Raw genomic sequence first — 12,765 nt, forward strand, 5'->3', positions numbered from 1 at the left:
CAGAAGTGGAATCTCAGGGCCATCAGAGTGAGTTGAAGATGCATGGGACCTCACTCACTTTATGTTGCCTAAATTTCTATTTTTCCCTGCATGTGGTTGTAGTTTGATTTCTTATACTTCATTAGGAAACAAAATCTACTGAATGCATGTAAGCAAATATAACTAGCTATATATTTTTAAAATGTATTTATATTTATTTCATGTACATATGGCATGTCTTCTTTAACTTTTATAGCATTGTTATTTTCGCTCTGATTGCAAAGTTGCTTTAGAGTTCATTTTAAATCAAATGAGTATCTTCCTTTACTTGTGAGTAAAACGTTAAGCAAGTATTTATGATAGTTGCAAAATCCAACCAAAGAAAAATCTAAGGCCATCATTATGATAAAATTACAGCTATAGAAAAAACTGGAACCCAAAACATAAAAGATCACAAGGAAATAAATCCATAGTCCTCTGCAAAACCAACCTTTTAAACTCTCCAGTATTTCTGAAAACAGCTATTACCAGTTGGAGAACTTTTAACTAAGAAATCAACATTCCTCTGGCTCATTTAGTGGTCTATATACAACTGTATTTTTTGTACTTATTAGGGCATGATAATTCCTTACAAACCTCAAAGCCCAAGTACATCATCGTTTTTCCTCCACCATAAAGGAGTGAGCTAACCCTGATCTTCAAATGCAGTTGTTGAAAATAAAGAGGAGTATTTTGAAGAAACTAATAGTTAGAGAGGTTATATAAATTAGAATATGGAAAAATAATATTTATTGTCATGTATGTATATTGCTAATAACAAGCTTCTTTTTATTCTACTTCCTTAGAAAAAGGACTCTTCTGAATTTTAATTGTTTGGGATTTCAATGGCTTCATCACACTTAGCCATTGTTTTTAAAGATCTGTGTAACTGACCACTAGTATAAGAATCATCATTACTTTCTTAAAAATGTGGAGGGGAGCCTGGGTGGTAGGGTCATGAGATGGAGCCCCAAGTCAGGCTCTGTGCTCAGTGTGTAGTCTACTTGTCCCTCTCCCTCTGCTCTATCATGCTCTCTTGTTCTCAAATAAATAAACAAAATATATTTTTTAGAAAACGTGGATTCTTACATTGCTTAATTTACTGGGTCTGTATTTGAGACATTGTGTCTGGTAATCTGTATTTAGAAAAGCATTTCATCATGCTAATTATACACTTGAAATGTTGAAAAACACTACCCCTGCTGGGGTGGCAGTAAGGGGATGAGGAAAGAGCAGATAAAGAGAGCCTTCAATATCTTTTTTCCTCCATAGGGCTGTCACAATTAGTGAAGAAGCAAGTAGGAAACTTCTTTTCTCTAACTATACCCAGAATTGATGGGGAGCTGTTTCAAAATAGTATCTAACTGGTGCCTTCCCCAAATACTTCTTTCTTTCTTTTTCATTTTTTTTTTTTTAGATTTTATTTATTTATTCATGAGAGACAGAGAGAGAGAGAGAGAGAGAGAGGCAGAGACACAGGCAGAGGGAGAAGCAGGCTCCATGCCGGGAGCCCGATGTGGGACTTGATCCCAGGTCTCCAGGATCACACCCCGGGCTGCAGGCAGGCGCTAAACCACTGAGCCACCTGAGCTGCCCGATTTCCCCAAATACTTCCATGTAAAGTGTCACTGTGCTTAATTTGGTTCTTGTCAACCAACCACAACTACAAAGGAAATTGCTGTTTAAAAGTTATGGTTTTGGGAAGCCTGGGTGGCTCAGCAGTTGAGCGTCTGCCTTCAGCCCAGGGCCTGATCCTGGAGACTCGGGATCGAGTCCCATGTCAGGCTTCCTGCATGGAGCCTGCTTCTCCCTCTGCCTGTGTCTCTGCTTCTTTCTCTCTAAGTCTCTCATGAATAAATAAAAATCAAAAAATTAATTAATAAATTAATTAATTAATGTTACGATTTTGCTTGGGGGGGGCTTAAGATAACATATGACTTTGGATAGAGATAAATCAAAGACTTTTAAAGACTGCCAACTGATAAGATGTTTTCCCTAAATGATATAAAGACAAAATCCACTTAGGTCTATAACATTCTTTCTAAAAGAGAATTTATGACACATTCTCTACCACCTACTTGAGAGTAAGTTTCTAAAGACAATGGTGACTTTTTATAGATGGGGCCAGGAAAATTTATTTTTATTTCTTCTATATTGTAGTTTTATTAAGAAAAAAAAATAGATCTTAAGTTCATACCAAGAAATGGCCTGAGAGTACAGTCACAGGGTAAGGAACTTATCTTTATGTAGAAAAGACATGACGGTCAAAGATATGCAGTGTACTTTGTATCATATACACCTCATACATCTGCTGGTCAACTCAGTCTTAATGGATAATGGTCATTTGATGATATGGGTTATTTTACCATAAGGTAGAGTTCACTAAAAATATTCCGTTAAAACACACAATGCTTTAGATGTTTCCTTTGTTTTAGATGCAACTAAAGCTATATATGCATTCTGATGGGATAAGTATGTTTTTGATTACATAATATTTGGCTCTAGTTTACAATAAACTAGATAAAGGAGAAGTTATTTCTTATAAATTATTTGCCCTACTATTTCCCACTGCATATAAATCAGTAAACAGAAATGGAATAACATCATTAGGAATGGAAATAATGTTAAATATCCAAGGAAGTTAAGAGACTTAAGATTTCTGATATTGTGATTTACACAAAATACACATTTGGTCATTCAGATGACCGTGATTCTTTGTCTGTGATTCTTGGTTCACAGTTCCTAAAATATTTGATATTTCCTTTGATAAGAACAATAAAGTTGTCTTGTGATGATAATGATGTGACTTTTGTGTAACAAAGCCTTCAGAAAAACCCAAAATGATGGGGTTCAAAGAACTTTTGGATTGATGAATTTTTGGAGTTTTGGGGAGAGTGGTGTACCTGAAAAGGGCATGGAAGCTCTGTGCCCTTCCCACATATTCTGCCCCGTGCACTTCTTCCATCTAGCTGTTCCCGTGTTATATCGTTGTATAATAAACTGATAATCTAGTGAGTAGACAGAGTTCCTGAGTTCTGTGAGCCTCTCTAGCAAATTAATTGTAGCCAAGGAGGGGGTCATAGGAACCTCTGGTTTATAGCCAGTTGGCCAGAAGTCCAGGCAACAAACTGGACTTTTCACTGGCATTGGAAGCCCAAGGGTGTGGGGAGTCTTGTAGATTGAACCCTTAACCTGTGAAATCTGACACTACTTCTAGGTAGATAGTGTTAGAATTGAGTTGAATTGTAGGACACCTACCTAGTTGGTGTCCAGAGGACTGCTTAGTGGCAATTTCAAAATTGGGATCTGCACACTTTTAAGTACGTATTCTAAGAGGTGTTTTAAAGCTGTTTGCAAATGGATGCTAGATGCAGACAATTTATTTAGTGGAAATTCTATTTAACATAACTAAAATATTGCAGACAAGATATTTTTAAAATTCTAATCTAGTTTTCTATATATGAGAGAGATGAATTTCACAAAAAAACACAGTGATGCCATTTGCTATGTTTTATTTTGCTATGAGCTTGTTAAACATAACATGCAAATGATTAAAAAAGAACATACACATGACTTAGAGTGAAAAATAATTCTAGAAAAGAGAAGTTTCACTAGGTAACTATATAATTCTTAATACTAAAAATATTGCTCTAAGTGTATGTGGCTTCATGAATTTGGTCTAGTATTTTGCAAAATCATCAGTCTTAAAATTTACCACCTATTTTTCAGTTAAGCAAATCTGAACATTGAAATTTGAGATCATTTGGTTCAAGATATTAAATATTCATATGTGTGTATCCCATGCTGTTTGGCATATTAAGTTAAGATTCAGGAGTTATAATCCTTGGCTGACTTCCATTCAACCAAGAGAAGACTTTGCACATCATTTGACAGTAGAGATGGAGAAAACACTAAATTTACAAATAAAGCATAAGTTTGTTGTCTCTGTGTGTCTATGTCTGTGCTTGTGATGAAATAGGCCTGCCTTTCATCTTATCTTTAAAAAAAAAGTAGTAAAATGTTTACAAAACATTTCCCTCAGAATCTGAAATTCATGAAACTAATAAAGTGACCCAAAAAATTGAATACTATGAAAACTGACACACACAAAAACATAAACCATAAAATGTTGCTCCAGGGTACACCTCAATAGAATTGGAATTAGTAGATGTTAATTAACAGTGATTTCATTTGCAACACGTAGACATTCGTACATATCAGGTGGCAGACTGGTGTGGGTAAGACGGTTGCCATCCAGACGCAAATGTTTAATCTTGGAGTAGGATAATGGTCCAAGGATCTTACAGAAGCTCTTTACCTCAAACTCTGCAAATTAAAGAATAGAAATGTTAATTATTCTTTTGGTACATGGGCTTGAAACGATCACTTAAAAAATGCTCAAATCCATAATAATATATATTCGGACTCCTTCCCACTTTTGATGTATCTCTGAATTTGGAACGGCTAAGGGAGTATTCCAGGCTACCAAGCAACACAGCAATATTTAGCAAAGAATACTTATGATAGGTCAGGACGTTCGGTGGACTTTTTGAAAGAACAGAACTTACTAATTATAAGTTCTGCATTTAGAAATACTTGATTTTAGAAAAACATTCAATTAATGTGTCCTATTATCTAAGCACTCTTTTTGAAATCTTTTGTCTAGCTCAAAGAAACCTAAGATTGGTGCTGTTGTATGAGCAACCTCACCAATATAAGCATCTTGGGGTTCTGGATCTTAAAATAAGAGGGGTTAACTAGATGACCTCTGAAGAGTGTTCCAACAACCACACTTCATGACAATAATTCAGAACTCCAAAACAAACACCAAATCACAAAGTATCCATGATTGGTGCTCATGTCCTTTTCTTCCGTGGGGGGAAAAAAAGCTGCTACAAATGAACAACCAACTTAGTTCTGAGTAGAAAGGAAGGCTGTTCTTAAATTTTATGTTCTACGTGTGTACATAGAAACTGTCTATGTCTGATCACATCTAGTTCCGATTAATCTTATCTGGTCCCCTATAGCGTTATTTTCTTTCATTCCCAAATTCTAGTAAACGATGACTTCAGTGGAGCCTAATACACTGCTCTCTTGTCCTCTAAGATGTTGTCTTTAGGGACGCCTGGGTGGCTTAGCAGTTGAGCACTTGCCTTTGGCTCAGGACGTGATCCCAGAGTCCCGGGATCGAGTCCCACTTCGGGTTTCCTGCATGGAGCCTGCTTCTCCCTCTGCCTATGTCTCTACCTCTCTCTGTGTCTGTCATGAATAAGTAAATAAAATCTTAAAAAAAAAAAAAAAGATGTTGTCTTTACATAACTCATCAGTCAAATTTCAGGGATCTTGTGGCACCTATCTCTGAAAAAACATGGTACAACAGAAAAAACATGGGATGATATTAGTTTTCTATGTCTGCCCTTTATCATTAGAGTGACTTTGGAACATTTATCTGATCTTCTTATTAGATATAACATATCTATCAATTGTGTTACACGAAGATTGAAGTGATTAAGATATGTTAGGCACCTCACACACACTTAATATGTGCTGAATAATTATTGATGTCCTTTTAATTTTGCCCTCTTTTCCAAATTACTTTACATTAGGAAAACCCATGACTAGTCCAGTGCTTAAAGTTGCAAGTTTAAAATATGGTAAATACTCGTTGGCTATATATTTTCTAATATTAGAGAAATATTAAGGGACTCTTTTTATCTTAAGAGAATGTGGATGATGATATACATAATTTTTATGTAGTAAAGTAAGGGGAATTGAAGACATACATGCAAAGTCAAACAACAAGAATATCTGAAGAGTATATATATAAATGTCAAGGATAAAGAAGGAATAAAAGTAACTAACCAATCTTTTTCAAATGACTATGTGTGTCAGGCAGTGTGGTTTCAAGCTCAGCTTGGCACTGAGTGACTATTGGTGTTCCTTCCATAGACCACCTTGCCCATCTCCTTTTCTCCTCTTCCTTCTTGTATTCATACTGGTTTTTATACCTTCAAATGTCCCTGCATCTGTCTCTCTCCCCTTTCTTGTCTCAGAGTATTAGCTTGAACCACACATGTGGCTAACCTCCACCAACCAAATCCAACAGGTTTTTTTCAGCCCTTCAACATCTTAAATCCTGTTAGCATTTTGGGTTGTCTGAGTTATCCTTCCTCCTAACCACAAATGTTTATAATGTGGGACCATATATTGCCACACAGTGAATTTTTCACTGAAAATGGGTGTAAGGGTTCAGCTGTGATAGCTTTACTCTGCATTGTATGACAAGCAAGCTTTCCAGACATGAGAAAGAATATATGGGAGTTCAGAGCTGGCAATCATGGTCTCCTTCTTGAGAACACCACTACCCTACCAGGAGTTACACAAAATTGTCTCAGAATTACAAAGTGTCATACTAATAAGTCGTTTTAGTTTTTTTGGATAGAAATGTCAATATCTTTATCCAATATGACAAAAGAGCCAACTTTCATGGTATAAAGATGTTCAATTTCAATAGATTACTTTGTAGACATGGTTTTATGACTAAATCAATGTTTCCCACCTGACTTTTTATTTAGACAACTTTGTCCATGAACCATAGGTTTTCTCTTCTGCCACCCTTTGTTAAAACTAAGGTGGAGGATGGTGAATTATAGTTTTCCACCTGAATCTGTATGGCTTATATTGAAAAATGTCCCAGAAGATGAGAAGAATACATAAACAGACCACATGGATCGGGTCTAATTCGCACCGAGAAGGTAAATACAAAATAAACCATGGCAACAAGCTAAATGAGAAACTATGGAAAAGTCAAGTGTTTTATATACAACACTTATAAAAGGGGAACTTTAATACTATTAAAATAAATTCCAAATCATCATCCTATTCTTTTCCTCCTGAATCTTCCTGGCCATCTTCATAAAAATACTGTGAAGACCACACACACCATAACACAGATGACAGGGGTAGGTGATGGTCAGTGATAGCAGAGCAATATGTTGAGTCACAAGCAACTATGTCAGAGGAGATCATGAGTACATGGGAGCTGCTCTGGAGGTAAGCAGGAGGGATATGTGGAAGCCTCTGCTGACTGTGCCTCCTCTACACTTGTTTGTTCCTCCCTCAGCTAGACCTTGCCAAGAAATAAATGTAGGGCTTAAATCTAAATCCTGACAGAGGCAAATAATAACAAATAGGTACTGAGAGAGAACACAGCAGGATTCATTAGCCCAAAATATTGAATTTGAAGAAATACGTGTTTACACTCTGTGAGCTCAATGGTTGCTTATCTGGGCATTCCAAAGAAAGGCTAGACATTGGAAAAATAACTGAGCTAGAATTCTTCTATATTTGAATTACAGAGATATTTTGTTGGCATTTTCATTCATATTCTTTAATGGAGCCAGAGACAATATTTACGTTGCACAGCTTACGCATTTAAAAGCTTGAGGAAGCACCAGTCAAGCACAGGCACAGCCTTCTACTTACTTTCGAGTTCATTGACCTCCAGGTAATAGTTTTCAAGGTTCTCATTGACAGTCGGTATGTTTTTAAGCTTATTGTAGGAGAGATCCAGCTCCAGCAGGGATGATACATTAAAAGAATTTCCAGGTACTCCACTATCCGCCAGTTCATTATGAGATAAACGCAGATACTGCAGTCCATTAAAACGCTTGAAATACTCATCAGGGATGTTGCTGATCTTATTGTTGTCCAAGTAGAGAGTCAGAAGAGATGCTGGGAGACCAGAAGGCAGTTTGGCCATCTGATTGTAGCTCAAGTCAAGGTACTCGAGGGACTTAAGACCTTTAAAAGCAGCTGACACAGTATCCTCTTTCAGCTGATTGTGTTGAAGGTGGACAAAGGTCAGGTTTACCAGTCCATCGAAGGAGCCCAGCTTCTGGATCTTGTTGTGTGTAAGCTGCAGGTCCACCAGAGATTTGGGAAGCGGGCCCACAGACTCCGTCAGGTTGTTGTGATTTATATGCAGCTTCTTCAGTTGTTTCAGTTTAGAGAAAATTCTTCCTTTAATCTTGGAATTTTCTAGAAGGTTATGATCCAGAATGAGCCACTGCAGGTCAGTTACGTTTTCAAAGGCCTTTTCATCAATATGGTCGATCTGGTTATTCCTAAGGTAAAGATACTTGATTCCAGGAGGCACCATTGGTACACTTTTCAATTTCAGCTCATCGCAGTACATGGCCGATGGGTAGCTTTCAGGGCAGTTACATTCTGGTGCACAGTTTGGTGATGACAGCCCATAAATCGGTAGGGAGAAATCGTAATCATAGTACTGGCCACTGGCACCACCAATTAATGCCAAGAGTAGAGTAAACACACCTAGATTCATTTTTGGCAAATGCTTTGAATCCTAAATAAAGTGGAAACATATTACACAATAGCATATTTTCAGGAAAAGGATATTGGCTTTGCAATGTTAAATGCATTAGCAAATGTGTACTTTATTATTTTCTAGTACTTTTTTAGAGCCTCTAATGAAGTCCTTCTAACTTTAATAAGTATCACAAGAAGGATGTGTGGGTACAACTTCTGGTGTGGTGAACAGGGTTCAGGTCAGACTGCATACACATGCGCCCCCTTCTGGGCAAGTCAGGCCCAATTGTCCAGTCAATCTCTCTAGGTCTTTCTGTAATTAAATGCCTTCCTACAACAGGTTTCTGGGTGGTGCGCACTGGCCACCATGTTAGTACACTGCTTCGGAGCATCCTTCAAAACTGGACGAATGAAAATGAAAAGACGACTATAAACTGCACCCTGTACCCCACCATTCACCATCATTAAATTGTCTCTTTAAGAAGACCCTTATGGAAAACATGGGCAATCTATGGTTTTGCCTGGAGGAAAGCTGTTCTTATGTATGTGTGTGTGAGAGGGGGCACATTCCTTTAAAAATGTCTGGATATTGTTGGTTCTGAGGTGGAGGAACGGAATTCTTGGTGGGGTGGGTGTGTGCCTATTATTTTGACTTTCTTTAGCATCCCAGATGTTTAGGCACACTACACAACTGTGTTCCAAAATTAATATTTAGTACATTAGTTTTAGAAAGTACTTTTTACTAATCAGGGAAATGTCACAGATTCCGAAAAACAAAACAAAACAAAACAAATCAAAACAAAACAAAACTTAAACCTATAATGAGATCCAGCTGGTAAAGAAATATATTATTTTCAAGTTTTGAATTAAGGTTTTCCTTTCTCAATAACTCACAAGTTCTCTGCCTTCTTCATGCCACAATTTAAGAAGGCATGGCTCACTTAGCTGGATTTTAGTGCCCTCACAGCATGGAAGAGGGAAAGAGGTGGAATTAAGGACAGTCTGCATTTAACAGTGGCATTAGGAACCATGTAGGAAAGGACAAAATTGAGAATATAATTAAAAATGGGTTGTAACAGTGATCTTCATATGAACATGTTTCTTAAGTAAGGCTCAATAAAATACGTTTCAATTGCTTGGGGGAAGTACAGGGTTAGCAATTTAGGTAGAAATTTGGACTTTTGTAGAGTGGAGAGTTATGGCTGTGGGGGGGGTAGGGGGTAACTCTGGGAGGGAAATCACAATGTGAGGCAGGATCCACATTCCACTAGCTACCATAAAATAATATATCTTCTTTTGAGAAATAGGGTACAAGCCTTGGTGTCTAGGAGATTTGGGATAAATAGGATTTTTTGCCATTAGAAATGGAGTTTTCTTTGCTTCTATTTGAAATTATAAGCACTTTATTTTAGCAGATGAAACCCTCAAAAAATTGTTAGAATCACTATGATAACTGACATAATGTAACATGCAGCCGGATCCTTGGCAAATTATTCCCTAAGACAAGGATGGCGTCATTTAATTTAGTTGACAGGACTTGACCATGAGAACAATTACATAGTGTTAATGTAATTATAGGTTATAATTTATAAGCTATAATATGTTAATGTTGTAAAGATTTGTCTTGCTTCATTAAAATCTTCCACCTTATTTTAAATTGAGTATACACTAACCTAGTCATGGTCATTATAATATGAGTATTGAATTTTGACGAAAAAAATGCTTCCATACTTTCTGGCAAAGGAAAAACAAGGGCTCTAAATTCAAAGAGAGTTTGTGACCATATAATGACTCCACTATGAAGCAAAAGAGCACTTTGCTTTCTCCCAGTTTTTTCCAAATACCTGTGGCTATGGAGGAAATGCTTTTCTCAAAAAGTAAATCGTCTTTCCCAGAATTTCTTTAAAACATGCTTTTTTTTTCCCCTCAAGACATACATCCAGAAAATAAATTGATAAAATTAACAAAACAGAAATAAGTAATTCCTAAGTGTCTGAGTTCTTTAGCTCACATTTTATAATAACATGTTTACTGTAAATTGTAACAAGTTACAACACATTTATCGCAGAATATTTTTGAATACTACTGGAAATGGCCCTCCTTGGCTCCAAAATTAGGTTCTAACAATACTAACATATATACCTAATTAGCATAATAAAACAAACCTTTTAATTTCCAAACTTCTTTACTATGTCTCGTTTAAATACTTTCTCATTGCATTTCTGAAGCTTTGTATATAGCTTCCTTTGCCAAGCAATGCAGTGTATACCTTATAAAATTTATCTCACATCCATAAATCATGGAAAGCAGGTTTAGCAAAATGTGAAAGTAAAGTCTCAAAACTGTGGATTTGCTGTTGAATAGCAACTGGCAAAGTTGCTCTGGAATTTTTTCTGTTCCTATTACAATAAACACTGTCCCAAACATTCAGCATCCCCAGTGCTATAGTTAAAACAGCACTTACCTTCTGTCTTGACACTGCTTTCGTTAATTCTTAAAGCAGATGCACTATGGACAAGAATCCACCAATATATGCTGTGAACTCTGTCAGGACGGAACTGGCTGCCAGATTCTTAGTGATACAAGAGCTGAAGGGGGGGAAACCCAGCCCAGTCACGCCAGTCTCTGCATGGAGTTATGTCACTGTGGGGATCTTGTGGGGTGGCATGTGAGCATTCTGCTCTCTAACGAAGTGCAGGTGGACGTGGGGAGGAAGGACTGCCCAGCTCATTCCCTATGGAATGGGAGAGAGATTCATGCTTAACTAGTCCAAATACCCTAGCTTTTAACCAAGAATGGAGTCCTGCTGCAAAGGAAGACCTCCACTGTGGGAGCATTTCTCTGGCAAAGAAAGCTCTTTCCCTCTGTAGCTGGGGCAACATGAGGTGCTATTCTCTCATTCAACTCTCAGGTTTATCTAAATGTCTCCTGAATCATACACAGAACAAAGAATTTCAGGAAAATGCAAATGGGTCCTCAGAGCAATTGAATCTTTTCTGGCTCATTCCTCTTGAAGTTTATACTGATTTACTGGGACTACCTTAATTCGGGGGCAGGGAGGTGACTTAATGTCAATTGCCAAAATATGAAAAAATGCTTCGTTCACATTCTGACATAAAAGGTAAATATCAACATTTCCAGTCTATTTCTCATGTTAAGGGGATTCATTTTATGCGATTCAGATCTGGAATCAATCAGCAATGTCCTGCCTGTTTCTTATTTTGTGGATTTAATTTAGGAATTCATCCAAAACCTTACTTGGGGATGGTATTCTATAGCTTAATGCCAAAAAACATAAAAGAACATGAAAAAAATGTACACTAAAAATATCACAAGGCAGTAATCTTTCACTCTCTTGTTGCATGCTAGCAATATTTTGTTTTTCCAAAACTAGAAGTTATGGAAAGTTGTAATCTCCCAAAGGCCTGGTTTGATATGTCTTTAATTGTTAGTTCCTGATGCATGCTTTTTGCAAATGAAGGATATACTCAATTCTTGTCTGTTTCATGTTGTGATTGTATCAGCTGTATTTATAGGATTTACTTTTCCTCCAAAATTCTCCTTGTGTTTACAGGAACTCTTAGAATCAGATATTTTAGCATAAATTGCCACAATGTAAGATTTTTCCATTCTAAAATAACTTAAATATGTCATTTTTAGTTATGAGACCTGTGGAAAGTTAATTTTCCTGACCACTAATGCATTTGCCTGAAAAATTAATATTAGAATAAGTGCCTTTTTTTTTGGTCATGGAGCTGTTAAAAAAACAAGATAATCTTGAAAATAACTCATAGAATTGTAAAGTGAGTCATAGCATAATATTTCATTACTATTATTTTAAGAACATTATAGAAAGGCCTCAGTTTTATAACAAAGTGAATAAACTTAGAAGAAATCAGAAAAAAAAGACAAATAGACCAATTTCAAATAATTAAGTGGTTCATTGTAAGAAGATATTCAAACAATTCTGAGCATTAACTTTGAGTCATTCAAATTCTATAATCTGAGATTTTCTTTGAAAAATTCTAGCTATCTATTCCTAGGACTTTTCTTTATGAAACAATAAATGTGTTACAGCATCTGCAGTAGAGTTTCCATGCATTAAATTATATTTACCTCATTGTGAAGTTGATACTATCAACATATACTTTTTTAATAAAACCAGTTCCTTGAGAACAATATTGGATGTTGCAAATTTTAAAGCATATTTCTTGAGTCCATTAGAAAGAAAGAAATCAGTGTTTATAGTGTATTTTATCTCATTTTTTATTCTCTGAATTTTCACATATTTTTTACTTTAAGTTTTATGCTTTAAAATTGACCTAAGTATTATTATCACATTTTCAGAGGCATTAATGGAGACTCAGAAGGTCTAAATAATTTACTAAAAGGCACCTAAAGAGTAAATGGAGGAAC

General features: G+C 36.3%; 1 protein-coding gene across 1 annotated transcript; it reads right to left on the reverse strand.

Annotated features, from left to right (window-relative positions):
* Positions 1–3,513: 3,513 nt before the first annotated feature.
* LUM (lumican) lies at positions 3,514–11,039 on the reverse strand. The gene is made up of 3 exons (XM_077845779.1): positions 10,814–11,039; positions 7,504–8,386; positions 3,514–4,344 (listed from the first exon to the last, which is right to left on the reverse strand). The coding sequence occupies exons 2-3, from the start codon at positions 8,363–8,365 to the stop codon at positions 4,190–4,192; spliced, it is 1,017 nt and encodes a 338-aa protein (XP_077701905.1). The 5' UTR covers positions 8,366–8,386; positions 10,814–11,039; the 3' UTR covers positions 3,514–4,189.
* Positions 11,040–12,765: the final 1,726 nt, after the last annotated feature.

The sequence above is a fragment of the Canis aureus genome, chromosome 13, assembly GCF_053574225.1.
Source record: "Canis aureus isolate CA01 chromosome 13, VMU_Caureus_v.1.0, whole genome shotgun sequence".
Taxonomy (NCBI): domain Eukaryota; kingdom Metazoa; phylum Chordata; class Mammalia; order Carnivora; family Canidae; genus Canis; species Canis aureus.

Excerpts from the sequence above, each read along its gene's own strand:
- LUM (XM_077845779.1), bottom strand. The coding sequence starts at position 8,365 with ATGAATCTAGGTGTGTTTACTCTACTCTTGGCATTAATTGGTGGTGCC. Across the intron at positions 4,345-7,503 it reads GGAGGTCAATGAACTCGAAA|AGTTTGAGGTAAAGAGCTTC; the intron begins GTAAGTAGAAGG and ends TTTAATTTGCAG.